Source organism: Saccopteryx bilineata, chromosome 10 (assembly GCF_036850765.1).
Source record: "Saccopteryx bilineata isolate mSacBil1 chromosome 10, mSacBil1_pri_phased_curated, whole genome shotgun sequence".
Taxonomy (NCBI): Eukaryota; Metazoa; Chordata; class Mammalia; order Chiroptera; family Emballonuridae; genus Saccopteryx; species Saccopteryx bilineata.
Genome location: NC_089499.1, coordinates 70,755,830 through 70,776,347, shown reverse-complemented (window position 1 = coordinate 70,776,347; position 20,518 = coordinate 70,755,830). Strand labels below are relative to the sequence as shown.

Sequence of the window (20,518 nt, the reverse complement as noted above, 5' to 3'; positions counted from 1 at the left end):
TCACTTAAAAAATGATCATGTGACTTAAATATACCCCACCGAACTGGATTGATTAGAACATCTATATATATGTGATGTGTACACAGGCCTTTACAAAGAGCAAAACATTCAAATATGCTGATTTTTGTCTGACAAAGTATATATTCTTTTACCATAATAGTTATTATTAAACTATCAAAAATCAAAACACACACTCAAAAAAGACATTATTGATATTTTTCATTCATTAGATAACAATTAAAAAGGACATGAGACTGATCTATTAAATGGTTCTATCTCCATGGCAAATATGGAGCTATAACATGACTTTTCAACTTTTGTCCATATATGAGATTTAGAAGAACTAGTAAGAAACAAACAAAAAAGTTTGGTCTCCTGCATATTTGTACATTGATAGAAGAATCCTTAATGCTGGCAACTGAACCTCATTAAATGGGAGTTTAAGTCTATCACTGATTTAGTGTATGTAGTATTATGCAGACTGAAGTCATATTTTCACCTGGGCTTTTGATTTGTATGTAATTGTTATTTTTTCATTGGATAATCTGACAGAAGGGCTGCTGATAAAGGTGAGTGGGGCTGGCATACAGTGGCCCCTTGTCTGTCTCAGGTTAGGTTCCAGAATCTCCTCCCTTGTGACAGGCGAAAATCCCAAAGTAGTGACCCTATATTTATTATTTATATATATTATAAGGCTTTATAAGCCCTCCTCACCCTTATAAACCTTTCCCACACTGTTATTAACCTGTCATACACTTATTTTGCTTATTTTACCATAAAAATAATTAAAATAATAAATATATAAAAATACCTATATACCGCAAAATCCTGCAATATAGCGAAAGATCCATGACACAAAATTAGATATATACAATTTAAAAATCCATGCCTGACCATGGATAGAGCGTTGGACTGGGATGCAGAGGACCAAGGTTCGAAACCTTGAGGTTGCCTGCTTGAACCCAGGGTCGCTGGCTTGAGCCCACGCTCGCTGGCTTGAGCAAGGGTTCACTCGATCTGCTGTAGCCCCCTGGTCAAGGCACATATGAGAAAGCAATCAATGAATTAAGGTGCCACAATAAAGAATTGATGCTTCTCATCTCTCTCTTCCTATATTTCTGTCCCTGTCTGTCCCTCTCTCTGTTTCTGTCACACACACACACACACACACACACACACAAATCTGCAATATAGTGAGACTGTGAAAAGTGAACTGCAATATGGCAAGGAATGACTGTAATCCTGAGACTACCTAACCAAGATATAATCCAAATTTTCTAATTTTTGAGATATGCCTAAGACACTAAGGCTAGTATCTTAATAAAAGAAAAACTGTTTAAGGAATAATATGAACTAGAATGAGAAATACACAGATCTTATAAAACATAGGATTTTATTTAAATTTGTGTACAAATAAAATTTATTGAAATATTATTCTAAACCTAATTCACACCCTCCCCACAAGTGAACATTATGAAAAAAGTCACATTCTCTTAATTACATTTTCTTAGCCGGTAGATTCTGGGGGGTCGGAAGGGGAGGGGGAGGGAAGATACCAACACAGTAGAATTTCAGTGATGTCTCATCTTGGAATGTCTTAACTACAGAGATTTGCATAAGAATTAGCTTTCTTCAGTTTTCACATTAAAATGAAATCTACTCAAAAATTGAAATAAGGCTCCTGGCTTTATTTTTGGTATGAGTTAAGGAGTATATTCAATGTTAAGGCAAATGGTAAAAACACGTATGAAATATCATGTGTGGACCTTCCACTGTAAAATATATTTTGGAATACTCATGGATTTTCTAAACATGCACTGGAATCAGAAACTTGGAAAAACTGTGACAGTGTGTAACAGCTATTTGTTTGAATGTCTTAGCTGTACTTTTTTGACAGTTAATCTGTTAAATGGCATCTTATCTGAGTTTGTTTTATGGCCTGTGATTTTTTTTTATTACACAGGACTAAATGTCGACCAAAACTGCAGTCAATGAATGAGGGCCTGTTTGACCACGTAGACTGGTTGGCAACACAATGAGCACTGAGCAGGCTCCCAGTGACAGGAAAATATGAGAACGCAGGGCATTAATTTAAGAAAGACCACAAGTGGAATTAGATTATTGAGGCTGTCTGGATATCTGTCTGATTGAAGAAAATAAAGACTGAAGATTTTTCAAATAACAATTCTTGCTCCCTTTCCCATGTTTTTCCCCAATGAGAAAACCGTTTCCTTCACAGCGAGGAGAGAAACACCGCTTTTTCATGGCAAAGTGGACTCCTTCCTCCAGGGCATCAGGACAGAGGTGTCACTTCCTAGCCACGCTGGCCACAGCTTTCTTGGCTGCGTCCTCCAGGTCGATGGCTGACGTAATGGGGAGCCCGCTGTTACTGAGTATGTTCTGGGCCTCATGGACATTGGTTCCTAGAAGAGGCGGGTGATAGACAGTCACTGAAATGGAACTGGAGGCGGTGCCCTAAGAAGTTTCACCACACCCAAATCACAGGATGCCCGGGACTCACCAATATAATTCAATAATATTGGTTCCAGCTTTTTGTGATGCAGATATGGCTATTGAAAGACATCCAGATGCCAAATTATTTTTTTTTCCTTTTTTCATATAAATGACTGGCATTAATAGAGATACTGCCTATGTTTTCTCTAGTAGTTAAAAATGAAAATAATGAGGTTCTTATAAGATTGTGAAAAAGAAAAATTAACAACCACCTGTTCAACGATTTTAAAAAGGGAAATCTTCTGAAATGGACTTAACCCTTCACGGAAGAGTCTGAATATGGAGCCCAAAGAAAAAGCCTTATGTACAAAAGGAGCATGAAAAGGGCCAATCAGGGCGTTGGGACAGCATGGAATCCTGGCGGGGACACATGAAGACACACGGATGTTATTCCACACCTTTCACTGGGAAATGAATGAAATGTAGGTTCTAATCAATGCCAAGACAGGAAAGATGACGGATGAGATCAAGATCAGTGAGAACAGAAGAGGAAAGAGAGGACTTTAGAGAGACTAAGGGGCCTTTTTGTTTTTACTGATAAAAGGTGAAGTTACTGATAATGCAAGTCAAGAAGACTTAATGTGGCTGGCCCACACCAGGTGTCCTGTCCTCATGTCTTGCGCTGAAGGGTCTGAGAACTGAAGTTCAGACAAGCTGCCCACCTAGGGCCACAAATTCACTGCTTTCAACATGTCCGTTTCCAGTCGTCTTTGTTCTATATAACAAAAGGGGCTGAGGCCCCGACAGTGAGCCCTGCAGCCTGTAATGGCACCTCTGGGCATGCCTGGTGGGTCTGTAGCATTTGCCCGCTGAGCTACCCCACCCAAGTCTGCTTCTGGGACTGACTGCTTAACATGTGGGATGTTATTCTGTCCTTTCAGAGTGAACAGGTCCTAGGAGGACCATGGCAGAATTTAAGACTTTAATGCAATACCTCCTCTGACATCATTTCCTGTGCTTTTATCTTCTTAGCAAGACAGATCCTCCTTGTAAACAAAGCTCCTGAAACTCAGGGCTCGGAGGCCCTGAGAGTGCACGTGAAGAGGAGGTGCGGGGTTGGCATGCGGTAGACAAAGGCAGAAGTGAGTTACTGAGGCACAGTGCACGGGAAAGGTGATGTCACGCAGGTTCTCGGGGGCCCTGGGTCCACGAAGCTGTGGTGAAGGGGACTCTCGGAACTGTCTTTGGCTCCATGCTCACTGGCTGCTGCTTGACACAGGAGTTTGACAAGTGTGCTCTTTGCAAAGCAGCAGTGCAACGGCAGGGCTGTGTCAGCCAAAACCCCCAGCCTCTCACCGGGCTCTGCTGGGCATCAGCGTAGTTTTGGGTAAGTCATTTAAGTGCTCTGAGCCTCAACTTCTTTATCTCCAGGCATAACATTATGATCATCTTCCTCATCACTAATATTCATTAAGCACTTACACATGCCAGATAGTGCCACGTTATGTATATGCAGTCTTTTCAATGACTCTGAATAGGTCCTATTGCCTGTGACAAGATGAGCTGAGGCATGGGGAGATTCAAGAACATTCCCATAGTCATGCAGACTATAGTGGCAGAGATGGGACGTGAGCCCGTTCTAATTACATAAAGGTATGCTGGTCTGTTTCCTTGGGGAGCATGCTGACTGCACTGACTGTGGTGAGGGCAAAGGAGATAACACATTGCACGCTGTAATGGCAAAACGTCTGTGGCGGACTGCTGGCTGTCCCCAAACCCACACTCCTCTCCCGCAGGGGAGCGCTGTGGCTGGGAGGCAGCTGCCCAGCCAGGGAGTGGCAACCAGGCCCCCTTGTATCCAGGTGAGGTCCTGTATCTGAGTTCCAGCCACTGGAGTGCAAAGGACTACAAAACATATGCGAAAAAATCTCCAGTGTGACCATTGACACGCTGCCAGCCCAGACAACCGTGGAAGACACCTTTCTGGAGATGGCAGTGGTGCCTGCAGCACGGACACTTGATTAGAGCAGAGCACCCCACTCACTCGCCCACTTAGACTTCATAGGAATGAGAAATAACTGTCTATTAAGTCTGTCATTTTAGCATTTCTCTCTTGTTAAAGAAGCTAACATTACTTTAATAACATATTAGTTTGTAAACACGGTAGGCAGCTTCCAACATGCTCAATCCCCACCTCCTGGTGTTCACACCCCTGTCCAATCCTCTCCCCTTGACAGTGGGCTGGATCCAGCTACTTGCTTCTAATGAGTAAGAATGTAGCAAAAGTGGCAGAATGCCACTTTGAGGCCAAGTTCAACAGCCCAGGATCCAGTCCTGCGGGACTCCTCCAGGACTGGCCAGGAGGCAGACTGCCCTGCTGCGGGCTGCCCCACAGGAAGTCCAGGAGGCAGGGCCTGAGGGCGCCTTGCCAACAGCCAGCGAAGAACAGGGACTGCGGCCCCACAGCCTGGAGGAAAGCTAGCCTGCCAACAGCCACACCAGCGCACTTGGAAGTAGTCCCAGCCTGCTGAGAGCCCTGAGCCTCCGGGCCGGCCAGGACACATCCGATCTACCACAGCAACTGCGCTTGTCGGTGTTCCTGGTGTTAGGCTGCTAAACCGGGGGTAATCTGTTACCTAACTAATGCATATATTAAGATCTATTATTTCATGAATACACCTCAGTGTGCATGTTGATTCATTTGCTAAAGTTTCAGCCAAAGTGCCAGAGGTTGAAAAGCAGGACGGAGGGTCAGACAGTGGCCCATGCTGGAAGCTGGCCAGGACCCCCGCGTGAAGCTGCAGGCAGGGATCCCATGGAGCAGTGACCTGCATGGAGCAACGGCCCGCTGGCATAGAGGCCAGTCAGTCTCTGGACCAGAATATGAATAGAAGGTAAATACGTAGATTTGCATCTACTTCAACACAGACACGAGCTAGAAATCTTTCCCCACCTGTCCTCCAATCTGCCTGGGAAGAAACCTAAGTGAAGATACAAAAGGCTCTTTACCCACTTCCCTTTGTCTTTAGTGTACCCTACAATCTCAAAGCATGGCTCCCAAGACCTCCACAATCTCCCCAAGAAGCAGACTCTTCTGCCTGATTCTCTGGGGGCCCGGGTCCTTGTCTCCGACTCCACCTCTCCTTGGTTAGTCCTGTCGTGGGCATGGGTCATACCAGGCCTGCCAAGCTCTGTCAGTGTAACTGGACTGTGGCGACTCTGTGGTCATAATCATAGCAAAAGCAGTAAGAGCAGCTGTCACGGAGCACGTGTCACAGAGTGTTCCAGGGTTCTAAGTATGCGAGCTCATTTGCTCCTCAGGCAACCCTGAGATGATCTTCCTTTAACAGATGAGAGGACTGAGGCACATTAAGTTAAAGGCTAACGTCCAGTGAGGATGGCTAGTAATAGCAAGGAAGCAGGGGAATGAGCAGTCAGTGTTCCCTCTCACAGGTTTAAATGATTTCTGGAATACTTGAAATATCTATTCTGAATCTTGAATAATTCCTTGTGATTTTATAAATATGTTATAATAATAATGTTGGCAATAATAAAAATCTCTGTTTCTGTTATTTACAAAATCTTCCCACATTACTTTATTTGAGCTGTACAATGATTTTATGAGTTAGGTGTTTATAAGTCAGTTCCTTTTCTTTAACCAAGGGCATTGAGGCTTAGTGACTGGCAGGATTCAAAGTCCTTTGCTCTTCCCACTCTCTTCTCATTTCCTGGGGACTCCTGTTTGGGATGTAAAATTTGCAGCACTATTCCATGTATGAGCTCACAGAATCTCAATGATGTTACAAATCACTTACGAGGAAAGAGCAGGTGCAGTTAGGATGCCTGCTCTTCCCAACCTCCCTCCCATCTGGCTCAACCTGCTCTTCCCACCCCCTGCTGGAGGAGGGTGCACAGTGTGGAGGCAGAATCGACTGTTCCCAAAACCTTGATTGTACCTGATCCCAGGATGGTAGAAATACAGGTGTTGATCATTAGCTTATCCAAATGGATCTGCTCTCATGCGATCTGAACAGGCAATATCCATGGCAGAATACAGGAGGATGGAAAGGGCCTGCCAGGCACAGGTAAGCAGGTAAGAGAACTGCAGAGCGCAATGCAGAGCTGTGAAGTCAGGTAAATGGACAAGGGCTGCCTCCAACCCAGATCCCTCTCTGGCTTGGAGCCACTTCGAGAACTATTTAATCAGCCTTACTGGAATTCCCTTCCACATGTAGGGATGAAATAAAGCTCTTCACTTTTTCCCCAAGATAAACGAGTTGCTCTTCCTGGCAACCAACTAGCCTAACTGAATCAGTTAATTACTATGCTCTTCAGCACCCAATTTAGCAGGAGGTATTTCCAAAGGGGATACAATGGCTAGTTTGGAAATCTGTGACCCTGCAGATAGGCTGGGCCTCTGGCCTTCCCCGCAGGGCTCTGATGCTCCCTCTGTCTGGCTGACACCATTCATTCATGAGAAATCTCTTTAAATGGCATTCTTTAGGGGAAGCCTTATTTTTACCACCCTCCAACCCCCAAACTAGAGCACAGGATTGAAAAATGAGCTTCCAAAGTACCTTACGCATTGAGATCATAGCACTATTGGGATCGCTTACTGACATTTCTCCCAACCCACTAAACATTAGTTTTATGAGGGCTGACATTTTATCAGACTTGCTCGCCAGGGTGTCTGCAGGCTCAGCACAGTGCCCATCACACAGGAGGGACTTGCTATCAACTGCACAACCATGGACAGGCTCACACACACAAAGTGTGTGGTGGAGGGTGGGGGATGGGTGAGTACGGTTCCGATCACCTCGGCTGGTCCAGCATCCTCAACTAATCCTTTTTGCTAGGTCTGCAATAGAAATGCCAAACGGCCAGATGAAGAACAAGGGGGACAATTCCTGAGCTTCCCCCGATTCTCCAAGGGCCTTGGCAGGGGCTGCCATCCCTAAGGAGAGCTGAGCAGCAGCTGGCTGTGTGTGCAGTGCCCTTAAGGGAGGTCTCCCGCGGCCGCGGGTCCTCCACCAACAGCTCCTCGGGCCCCAGGCTCAGAGCCGGTGGGCGGGGCTGGGGTTGGAGAGGACAGCCCTCTCTCCGGAAAGGCAGAGCCCTTTCACCTCCGGCTGCTCCGGCAGGGCCGTAACAGGTACCTAATTGCTTCATAATTTCAGGATCCACTAATGTGAATTTTAATTATACTAGCAGTTATACTTTAATTACAGCCTTAATTATTAAGCATATACTAAGCACGCTCAGAGTTAAGCTGTTTTGAAAGGAATCTTTATGTTGAAAGAGGAAGCTCAGGCACAGGGTTCTGAGGAGACATGGAGCAGACACAGAGCCACCCAGGTCAGGTGGAAAGCTGTTACACAAGGCAAGGTGACCCTGTCCAGAAACGGAGGCCAGACAGAGAGACAGACACACACAGAGGGAGAGAGAAGGCAAGACAAAGACAGAAGCAGAAGAGTCACAAAGAAACTGAGAGACATCACACATACAAACAGAAAAACAGATGGTTGGTCCTGGCTGGTTTGCTGAGTGGTAGAGCATTGGCCTGGCATGTTGGTGTCCTAGGTTCAAGTCCTGCTCAGGGCACATAGAAGAAGCAACCATCTGCTTCTCCACTCCTCCCCCTCCCCCTTCTTCCCCTTATACCCTTCTCTTTCCCGCTCTCTCTCCCACTCCTGTAGCCATGGCTTGATTGATTCAAGTGAGTTGGCTTCCTGGCCTCCATCTCAGGTGCTAAAAATAGCTTGGTTGCTAAGTGTAGCAATGCTCCAGATGGGCAGAGCATCATCCCATGGGGGTTGTGGGTGGATCCCAGTCGGTGTGCATGCAGGAGTCTGTCTCTCTGCCTCCCCTGCTCTCACTTAATTAAAAAAAAGAAAAAAGAAGAAGAAAAACAGATGGACAGACAAGAGATGTACAAAGGGAGAGAGAGAAAGAGACAGAAAATACAAATGGATAAGGGATAAAAGAGGAAGACTAGAGATTTAAACAGACCAGAGAGTAAGGCTGGTGGTGGTGGTAGGGGAGCAGAGGGAGGGGTGGAAGAATAAAGAGATGAGAGGAGAAGTGAGGAAGAGAGAGATACCAGAGACACAGGAAAAGAGGGGGCTATGAAAAATAATCAAGAGAGGGACAGACATATGAAAGAGACAGGGATAGGCAAAGAGTCAAATAGAGAGATGAGGAAAATGTGACCTGTCGAGTCCTGTCCACTGTAGCCCTTACCCTCACGCTGCTCTGGCCAGCATTTCGCTCCAAGCAACATTTTGAATCACCACCTGATCAGGTAACTGAACCACTCAGGCCGGCCAAACTTCAAGCCCTTATATCTGCTTCCTGAAAACCACTTAGCTGAATGGTTACCTACCCACTGCATGCCTGAAACACGGCAACACAGAGAATCAAGGGGAAATGATTTCAAAATGAAGTCTTGCTCTACTGGTAGAGGACGTCATAAATAATAATAATTATAATTAAAGTCTTAAAGATTCTCTTCGGCCTCTTTGGCCAGGAACTTCCTGCCACTGGGTGGAGTGAGAGAGCTGTAAACAGAGATACAAGGTTAATTTATCACGTTTGTTCTTTGCTTTCATTAAAGGAAGAGAAGCTAATGGTAGTGGACACAAATGACAAGATTTGTTTCAAAAGCTGCACACCCTGGGGGGGGGCTTTATTTATTTATTTTATTTTTTTAATCTCAGGACTGAAGAAAACCCTCTGGCAGTGAGCAGAAGCTGTCTTTTCAAAACTATTATTAATAGGAATTCAATTCTTTTAAAGAATACAATAGGTAGCAATTACTTAGTGTATACTAAGTACAATGAATGTTCATCGCATATTTGTGTTAAGGGGTTCACAAATATCATATCACTTCCCTAAAATGATGTCATTTAATCCCCATTTTACAGATGAGGCAACTGAGGTACTGGGAGGTTTAGGAACTTGCCCAATGTCTCCAGCAAGTCAGAGGCTGAGTCAGGACTAGAATGCAGGCTGCTGTGACTGCAAAGGGACATGGAACCATGCAGCCTGGACTCTTAGTGCTGGCAGGAACCTTAGGGAGCCTTTAAGACAGGTCTCTTGTTTTTCCTGTAGGGAACTGAGGCCCAGAGATGTCAGACGGTTTGCTCAGGTCACACAACCAGTAATGGGCACAGGTCTACCTCTCTGTTTGGTGTTCCACATCAGGACTGCAGAACGGCAGCCTGGAGATCAAATCAAGGTGGTGACTTCTTTTTTACCACCTCTGAGCTAAGAGTAGTTCTTACGTTTTAAAATAGTTGGGGAAATCAGAAGAATATTTTCTGATACATGAACATTACATGAAATTCAAATTTCAGTGTACATAAATAAAGTTCTGAGAGAGATGACGTCAGAGTAATGGCGAGGTAGGAAGCGATACCGATAAATCTCCCCCAAAACTCAACAAGATCTTCAACCAGAAACAGAAAAACCTATACTTGGAGCTTCCAGATGCTTCGCAATACACCCAAAGGTATGATTGAGTGAAAAATTGGCTAAATATATAACCAAACCCCGAAGGAAAAAGGGAGTAAGAAATGCTCCGCCTTCCTCACTAACCTAAACAGGGCGGCTTTCTCTGGTAACTGTGAATATAGAAACTGAGGCGGGCAAAGGGGGTGAATAGATCCAGGCCGCCGCGGCACAAACGGCCGAACCAGGCTGTGGCACACAGATCCAAGCCGAGGAAAATCTGATCCTGTGGCAACCCGGGCAATACAAGCTAACACTCGCGCCAAACCCAAACAAAGAAAGACAAGCGGAGCGGCCATTTTACCCGGTCTCCTGGTCGGTGCGCAGTTAGTGGGCGAGAATTTCTTCCTAGGCCCCGAGAGTGGGTGCCCGTGTTGCCCCACGGAGAGGCAGGGTCAGAGGCCTTTCTGTGGGCCGAGGACAGAGTCTCTGGGCAGCCCCAGCGCCCTGGGAAAGCCACTCATGGGAGGGAGTGAGAACTACTACCAACGGTGGAGATATTCCGTGCTGGTGAGGGTTTCACTCAGAGGGAACCGCGGCCGGCCTCATATCCTGGTGTGCGCGCGCAGATAAGGAGTGAGCGATTCCTCCGAGTGCCTCCGCAGTGTGCGCCCGTGTTATCGCAGAGAGGGGCAGAGTCAGGGGCCTTTGTGTGGGCCAAAGCGGAATCTCGAGCCGCCCCAGCGCCTTGCAAAAGCCGCGCACGGGGACGGAGCGAGACTCAATTCCAATGCTGCAACTTTTCCCTGCGGTTGGGGGTTTCACTCAGAGCGTGAGACTGCTGGCTGGATATCCTGGTCACAGACAGTGAGTGAGAGTTTCCTCCAAGCGCCCCCCAGAAGTGGGCGCCCGCTTGTGTTACCGGACAGAGTGGCAGAGCCAGTGGTCTTTGAGTGGGCGGAAAGCCCGCCTGATTATGCTAGCAGCTCTGACTGACTGAGCCTTACCCAGAGCCCTGTGCTGAGTGGAAATAGAGTGGGGAGTTGCCAGCTCTTTGAGCCTCTTACTATCCAGGCAGAGGCAGCAGCAACCCCATAGCTGGATTATCAGGCTACTAATTGAGGAAGGAAAGACTAGGAGAAAGGCTCCAGGAACACGGACTCTCTCACTGTCGGAGCCTATAAATGCTAATGAGCCTCGACTCCCACGAGACTAAAGCACAATACATGACATTGCCATAGAGACTTATCAACTGCAAGCCTCTACCTGAGCGTGCCAAAGGGGCAGAACCTGGGGTACAGAGTCACCGACCAGGAAGAGGGAGAGAAAAGAAAAAGCAAGAAGATAACCTCTCAAAATCAAGAATAATCTGCAGAATTTATAACCTATCACATTTTATTATATTTGTTCGTTTGTTTCTCTTATCTTCATTCTTGATACTTTTTTTTCTTCCTCCAATTTGGCCGATTAACTCTCTACTGGTCTTACTCTCTCCTCTCCTTGAACTACACTACCCATAAGTGTTACATCTCCCATTATCTTTTCTCTTCTCTTCCTTTCTCTCTATGAGGGTTGCACTCCAAAACCCTTAACTCTCTCTCTCTCTCCTTTCTTTTTTCTTCTTTTAGTGGTTCCCTCTTTTTTTTCTCTCTCTCTCTTTCTTTTCTCCCTCTATATTAGTTTCTTCCTTTCTCCTTTACATCTCCTCTCATTCAAACCTCAATAACAAACAAATTATCTTATCTGGGACTCAAACCTATGTTTGTGGCATTTTGGGGGGTTTTTACTTCACCTTTTTAACTCACTAGCAGTGCTCCCATCCCTGGCTCTCCATATTATCTAGTTCTTGTTCCACTAAATACAATAGTAAGTTTTTAATTTGTCCCCCATTTTTCCGTTTTCCTCTTATTCCTCTCATCATAACTCTTAGACAACCAACACCTAAAAGCAAATCATTTTATTCTTGACCCAAATTTTTTCCTTATTTGCTTTTTGTGGGTCCATACGCTCTTTTTTTTTTTTCTTTTTTTCTTTTTTGCCCCTTTATTACTTTTCCCCAATTCAGGCCCTCCATCACAGGCATTGTTTGTTATAACTCACAGTCCACCACAAGATTTTCTCAAGAAAGAGGGGAGAGGAGAGGAGAGGAAAAAAGGAGGGGGGGAATAATTTCCTTTTTTTAAAATTTTTTATTTTATTTTATTTTTCTTTATTTCATTATTAATTTTTTTAAAAAAAAACAACTCTTTTCGATTTTTTATTTTTTTTTAATTTTTTTAACTTTTTATTCTTTATTAAATCTCATTAATACTATCAACAAAACCACCCTCAGATGCCATTAAGGAAGAGAAAATCGAATATCATGGATACAAAAGAAAGAGAGGTAACACAGCTAGATGAGGAAAAATCTATGGAGAAAAAATTTAATATATTGGAAACCTTGGAGCTAAATGACAGAGAATTCAAGATAGAAATCCTAAAAATCCTCCGAGATATACAAGAAAACACAGAAAGGCAATATAGGGAGCTCAGAAAACAACTCAATGAACACAAAGAATATATTTCCAAGGAAATTGAAACTATAAAAACAAATCAAACAGAGATGAAAAACTCAATTCACGAGCTGAAAAACGAAGTAACAAGCTTAGCTAATAGAACAGGTCAGATAGAAGAGAGGATTAGTGAAATAGAAGACAAGCAACTTGAGGCACAACAGAGAGAAGAAGAAAGAGACTCAAAAATTAAAAAAAATGAGATAGCCCTACAAGAATTATCTGACTCCATCAAAAAGAATAACATAAGAATAATAGGTATATCAGAGGGAGAAGAGAGAGAAAATGGAATGGAGAACATACTCGAACAAATAATAGATGAAAACTTCCCAAGCCTGTGGAAAGAACTAAAGCCTCAAGTTCAAGAAGCAAACAGAACTCCAAGTTTTCTTAACCTCAACAAACCTACTCCAAGGCATATCATAATGAAATTGACACAAACCAACAGCAAAGAAAAAATTCTCAAGGCAGCCAGGGAAAAGAAGAACACAACATATAAAGGAAGGCCCATTAGATTATCATCAGATTTCTCAGCAGAAACTCTACAAGCTAGAAGAGAGTGGACCCCAATATTTAAAGTCCTGAAAGAGAGGAACTTTCAGCCACGAATACTATACCCATCAAAGCTATCCTTCAAATACGAAGGAGAAATAAACATTCACAGATACAGAAAAGATGAGGGAATTTATCATCAGAAAACCCCCACTCCAGGAATTACTAAAGGGGGTTCTCCAATCATATACAAAGAACAAAAAAAAAAAACAAAACAGAGCCACAAGTAAAAGCTCCAAGAAGAACACAATAAAACCAAATTTAAACTGTGACAACAACAAAAAGAAAGAGGGGGAGAAGACGGAGATTAACAGTAGCAAAGGACGATGGAGTGCAAAAGTACTCACAAAATAGTTCGCTACAATGAACAGGGTAGGGACCCTTTTCATTACTCAAAGGTAACCACCATTGAAAAAACCACCACAGAAGCACATGAGATAAAAAAGATAGCAACAGAGGAAAGATGTATGGAATACAACCAAATAAAAACAAAAGATAGAAAAACGAAAGAGAAGGATCAAACAAGACACGAAACTAACAGAAAGCAAGATATAAAATGGCAATAGGGAACTCACAAGTATCAATAATTACACTAAATGTAAACGGATTAAACTCACCAATAAAAAGGCACAGAGTAGCAGAATGGATTAAAAAAGAAAATCCAACTGTATGCTGCCTATAGGAAACTCATCTAAGTAACAAGGATAAAAACAAATTCAAAGTGAAAGGCTGGAAAACAATACTCCAAGCAAATAACATCCAAAAAAAAGCAGGTGTAGCAATACTCATATCGGATAACACTGACTACAAGACAGGAAAAGTACTCAGAGACAAAAATGGCCATTTCATAATGGCTAAGGGGACACTGAATCAAGAAGACATCACAATTCTTAATATATATGCACCAAAACAAGGAGCACCAAAATATATAAGACAGCTACTTATTGATCTTAAAACAAAAACTGACAAAAATACAATCATACTTGGAGACCTCAATACACCGCTGACGGCTCTAGATCGGTCATCCAAACAGAGAATCAACAAAGACATAGTGGCCTTAAACAAAACACTAGAGCACCTGGATATGATAGACATCTACAGGACATTTCATCCCAAAGTGACTGAGTATACATTTTTCTCCAGTGTACATGGATCATTCTCAAGAATTGACCATATGTTGGGCCACAAAAACAACATCAGCAAATTCAGAAAAATTGAAGTTGTACCAAGCATATTTTCTGATCATAAAGCCTTGAAACTAGAATTCAACTGCAAAAAAGAGGAAAAAAATCCCACAAAAATGTGGAAACTAAACAACATACTTTTAAAAAATGAATGGGTCAAAGAAGAAATAAGTGCAGAGATCAAAAGATATATACAGACTAATGAAAATGACAATACGACATATCAGAATCTATGGGATGCAGCAAAAGCAGTGATAAGAGGGAAGTTCATATCGCTTCAGGCATATATGAACAAACAAGAGAGAGCCCAAGTGAACCATTTAACTTCCCACCTTAAGGAACTAGAAAAAGAAGAACAAAGACAACCCAAAACCAGACGAAGAAAGGAAATAATAAAAATCAGAGCAGAAATAAATGAATTAGAGAACAGAAAAACTATAGAAAAAATTAATAGAACAAGGAGCTGGTTCTTTGAAAAGATCAACAAAATTGACAAACCCTTGGCAAGACTTACCAAGGAAAAAAGAGAAAGAACTCATATAAACAAAATCCAAAATGAAAGAGGAGAAATCACCTCGGACACTGTAGATATACAAAGAATTATTGTAGAATACTATGAAAAACTTTATGCCACTAAATTCAACAACCTAGAAGAAATGGATAAATTCCTAGAAAAATACAACCTTCCTAGACTGAGTCAAGAAGAAGCAGAAAGCCTAAACAGACCTATCAGTAGAGAAGAAATAGAAAAAACCATTAAAAACCTCCCCAAAAATAAAAGTCCAGGCCCTGACGGCTATACCAGCGAATTTTATCAAACATTCAAAGAAGACTTGGTTCCTATTCTACTCAAAGTCTTCCAAAAAATTGAAGAAGAAGCAATACTTCCAAACACATTTTATGAGGCCAACATAACCCTCATCCCAAAACCAGGCAAGGATGGCACAAAAAAAGAAAACTACAGACCAATATCTCTAATGAATACAGATGCTAAAATACTAAACAAAATACTAGCAAATCGAATACAACAACATATTAAAAAAATAATACATCATGATCAAGTGGGATTCATTCCAGAATCTCAAGGATGGTTCAACATACGTAAAACGGTTAATGTAATACACCATATCAACAAAACAAAGAACAAAAACCACATGATCTTATCAATAGATGCAGAAAAGGCTTTCGATAAAATACAACACAATTTTATGTTTAAGACTCTCAACAAAATGGGTATAGAAAGAAAATATCTCAACATGATAAAGGCCATATATGATAAACCATCAGCTAACATCATATTAAATGGCACTAAACTGAAGGCTTTCCCCCTTAAATCAGGAACAAGACAGGGTTGTCCACTCTCTCCACTCTTATTTAATGTGGTACTAGAGGTTCTCGCCACAGCAATCAGACAAGACAAAGAAATAAAAGGCATCCATATCGGAAAAGAAGAAGTAAAGGTATCACTTTTTGCAGATGATATGATCCTATACATCGAAAACCCCAAAGAATCCACAAAAAGACTACTAGAAACAATAAGCCAATACAGTAAGGTCGCAGGATACAAAATTAACATACAGAAGTCAATAGCCTTTCTATATGCCAACAATGAAACAACTGAGAAGGAACTCAAAAGAATAATCCCCTTCACGATTGCAACAAAAAAAATAAAATACTTAGGAATAAACATAACAAAGAATGTAAAGGACTTATATAATGAAAACTATAAACCATTGTTAAGGGAAATCGAAAAAGATATAATGAGATGGAAGAATATACCTTGTTCTTGGCTAGGAAGAATAAATATAATCAAGATGGCTATATTACCCAAAGCAATATACAAATTTAATGCAATTCCCATCAAACTTCCAATGACGTTTTTTAAAGAAATAGAGCAAAAAATCATCAGATTTATATGGAACTATAAAAAACCCCGAATAGCCAAAGCAATCCTAAAGAAAAAGAATGAAGCTGGGGGCATAACAATACCTGACTTCAAACTCTATTATAGGGCCACGACAATCAAAACAGCATGGTATTGGCAGAAAAATAGACACTCAGACCAATGGAACAGAATAGAAAGTCCAGAAATAAAACCACATATATATAGTCAAATAATTTTTGATAAAGGGGCCAACAACACACAATGGAGAAAAGAAAGGCTCTTCAATAAATGGTGCTGGGAAAACTGGAAAGCCACATGCAAAAGAATGAAACTGGACTACAGTCTCTCTCCCTGTACAAAAATTAACTCAAAATGGATCAAAGATCTAAACATAAGACCTGAAACAATTAAGTACATAGAAGAAGACATAGGTACTCAACTCATGGACCTGGGTTTTAAAGAGCATTTTATGAATTTGACTCCAATGGCAAGAGAAGTGAAGGCAAAAATTAATGAATGGGACTACATCAGACTAAGAAGTTTTTGCTCAGCAAGAGAAACTGATAACAAAATAAACAGAAAGCCAACTAAATGGGAAATGATATTTTCAAACAACAGCTCAGATAAGGGCCTAATATCCAAAATATACAAAGAACTCATAAAACTCAACAACAAACAAACAAACAATCCAATAAAAAAATGGGAAGAGGATATGAATAGACACTTCTCCCAGGAAGAAATACAAATGGCCAACAGATATATGAAAAGATGCTCATCTTCTTTAGCTATTAGAGAAATGCAAATCAAAACGGCAATGAGAGCCCTGGCCGGTTGGCTCAGCGGTAGAGCGTCGGCCTAGCGTGCGGAGGACCCAGGTTCGATTCCCGGCCAGGGCACATAGGAGAAGCGCCCATTTGCTTCTCCACCCCTCCGCCGCGCCTTCCTCTCTGTCTCTCTCTTCCCCTCCCGCAGCCAAGGCTCCATTGGAGCAAAGATGGCCCGGGCGCTGGGGATGGCTCTGTGGCCTTTGCCCCAGGCGCTAGAGTGGCTCTGGTCGCAACATGGCGACGCCCAGGATGGGCAGAGCATCGGCCCCTGGTGGGCAGAGCGTCGCCCCCTGGTGGGCGTGCCGGGTGGATCCCGGTCGGGTGCATGCGGGAGTCTGTCTGACTGTCTCTCCCTGTTTCCAGCTTCAGGAAAAAAAACAAAAAAAAAACAAAAAAAAAAAACGGCAATGAGATACCACCTCACACCTGTTCGATTAGCTGTTATTAGCAAGTCAGGTAATAGCAAATGTTGGAGAGGCTGTGGAGAAAAAGGAACCCTCATACACTGTTGGTGGGAATGTAAAGTAGTACAACCATTATGGAAGAAAGTATGGTGGTTCCTCAAAAAACTGAAAATAGAACTACCTTATGACCCAGCAATCCCTCTACTGGGTATATATCCCCAAAACTCAGAAACATTGATACGTAAAGACACATGCAGCCCCATGTTTATTGCAGCATTGTTCACAGTGGCCAGGACATGGAAACAACCAAAAAGCCCATCAATAGATGACTGGATAAAGAAGATGTGGCACATATACACTATGAAATACTACTCAGCCATAAGAAATGATGACATCAGAACATTTACAGCAAAATGGTGGGATCTTGATAACATGATACGAAGCGAAATAAGTAAATCAGAAAAAACCAGGAACTGTATTATTCCATACGTAGGTGGGACATAATACTGAAACTAAGAGACATTGACAAGAGTGTGGTGGTTACGGGGGGGAGGGGGGAATGGGAGAGGGATAGGGGGTGGGGAGGGGCACAAAGACAACAAGATAGAAGGTGACAGAGGACAATCTGACTTTGGGTGGTGGGTATGCAACATAATTGAATGACAAGATAACCTGGACTTGTTATCTTTGAATATATGTATCCTGATTTATTGATGTCACCCCATTAAAAAAATAAAATTATAAAAAATAAAAAAATAAAAAAATAAAGTTCTGGTGAAACACAGCAAAAGCAGCTCACTGACCAACTGCATGGCTGCTTCTGCACTTCAAGGGCAGAGCTGGGCGGGTGTGACATGCGGCATGGCCCATGGACCCTGCTGGAGACAATGGTTTTTACTGCTGCTCTTTGTTTCACTGACAGAGGGGAGGTTGGTGGAAGCAAACCGTATTCTGTAAGATAGAGGAGGTCCTTTTCCTGGTGACATGAATTAAGGTAACTGACCTCATCTGTTTTGTCTTATTGCCATACCATCAGAAGTGGAACATTCATCAAGAATGGGAAGTACAGCCCATGGAGCTGGCAGCCCACCCTTCAGAGATGCGGGGTGTCGGCCCTGGCACCTCACCTGGCTCTCAGAAGGCAGCCCGTACCTGCCCACACTCGAGGTATGAACAAGAGCTCAGCTAATAAGGACAGCTAACACAAGCTAGGGACCATTCTAGAAGATTTTAACTTATATTTCCCCTACAATAACCCTAGTAGGCTCTAATATTTTGATTCCATTTCTAAGAAGAGGAAACAGATTTCAAACCTGGCTGTTATTGACTAGCTGAGCAACCTGGGCAGTTGGCTGAGTATCTCATCAAAATTCTGTGTATAAAATTAAAGATGACTGAAGATACCCTGTGGAACTTACACCCTGTGCACACCATTCCTTGATGACTTCTCCCGTGGTGAGAAGAAACCAATGCCCAGCATGTGAATGTGTCGGTTATTCCTATGCTGACAGCAGAAGTCACCAACTTCAGTGGCAGGATGCTGATGGCCAGGTTCTTCTTGGCAATGTTCAAAGAATGGTGTATATGTGTATATGTCATAAAAGCAAGGTTTAAGACCAAGTCTAACATGGATTCATTGAGGGCCACTCTAGGAGCTTATGCTTTTTCTTTCAATAAACTTGACTCTCAAAACAGCAAGAGATAAATTAATGTAAACCAAAGTACAGGAGCCCTGATGTTAAACTCGAATGGCACACAAGAGCACTTTACCTCCGGCACCTGTAAGGGATGGAGAAAAGGAACTGTCCCATGTGTCACAATGTCTGCATGAGTCCACCTCAATCCACGATACTCTACTCATGGGTGATTTCAGGAATTCCCATGAGTCTGAAATACTGATTTTGAACTCCACTGCTGCCTGAGAAGTGATATCACTGTCATGATTCTGTACTTATGTGGTGAATGACCAAGTGAACCTCACTGCTAAGAGTTTCTGTGAGAAGTTAGGTCCTAAGTCTTAGTACTACCTGTCTAATTCTTTCTCAACTGTTATGGAGGCAGATTCGGGCATAGTTACCATAGGGAGTTTCTAGAACTCCAGGTCTTGCTGCTTACCTCTTTTCTAATCAGGCTGCAAATCATGCCCCACTGTCTGCCTTTGGGGCATAGCCACACCCATTCCTTTCTTTTTCTTTTTTGTATTTTTCTGAAGTTGGAAACAGGGAGGCAGTCAGACAGACTCCTGCATGTGCTCAGCCGGGATCCACCCGGCATGCCCACCTGGGGGCAATGCTTTGCCCATCTGAGGCGTCGCTCTGTTGCAACCAGAGCCATTCTAGCGCCTGAGGCAGAGGCCACAGAGCCATCCTCAGTGCCCAGGCCAACTTTGCTCCAATGGAGCCTTGGCTGCGGGAGGGGAAGAAAGAGACAGAGAGGAAGGAGAGGGGGAGGGGTGGAGAAGCAGATGGGCACTTCTCCTGTGTGCCCTGGCCAGGAATCGAACCCGGGACTCCTGCATGCCAGGCCGATGTTCTACAACTGAGCCAACCGGCCAGGGCTGATCATTCCTTTCTTACTGTCTGTGCTACTTTTGCCCTACAGTGGAACATACAGCCCACACACTTAAGATCTAGCCCTTCACAGAGAAAGCTCAGACCTTCGCTCTGTACAATCCAGACTTCTGGCCCAGTGGCTGCAGGGCCGGGCAGGGGTAAGGGGCCAGCCCCACTCCCTACCTCTGGTACAGTGGCAGCTGCATTTTCTAGGGGACAAAAGCTCCACCTCTGCTTTTTTAATCAATAGCAGCTAAGTACTTGGTGCCAGGGCCCCACTCTCCTTGCCCTGTCACATCTGGTGCACAATAATGACCACAGAACACTTCCACTGAACGGAGACCCTGCCTCCGAATCTTCCTCAGCACAGCACAGCACAGCACAGCAGGCAGCCACCATCATTGTACAGAAGGTGCCCTGAGATGAAAGCTATGTGTCCTCTCTGTTCTAAAACATGCACAGAGTCCTTCTGCTCAGGTACTTCTGCCTCCAGACAGCCCCAAGGTGGTGCTCTCAGGGAATGGCATTTTAACAGGACACACCTGTCACCTGTAAAACAGCACAAGTATGTCAATTCTCTGATAGCCATGTGCTCTCTCACTCTCTCTGATGGCTGATCAAGTGTCACCTTCAAGTGTAACAAAAGAGATGGAGGGATA

The 20,518-nt window shown here is 43.3% G+C and overlaps 1 protein-coding gene across 1 annotated transcript in view; it reads right to left on the bottom strand.

Annotated features, from left to right (window-relative positions):
* Positions 1-1,376: 1,376 nt before the first annotated feature.
* Positions 1,377-20,518, bottom strand: part of SUCLG2 (succinate-CoA ligase GDP-forming subunit beta) — a 330,134-nt gene continuing 310,992 nt past the window's right edge. Inside the window, exon 11 of the mRNA XM_066244600.1 lies at positions 1,377-2,423. Within this exon, the coding sequence (XP_066100697.1) occupies positions 2,308-2,423 (116 nt within the window). The 3' untranslated portion in view covers positions 1,377-2,307. The remainder of the gene's footprint in view (positions 2,424-20,518) is intronic.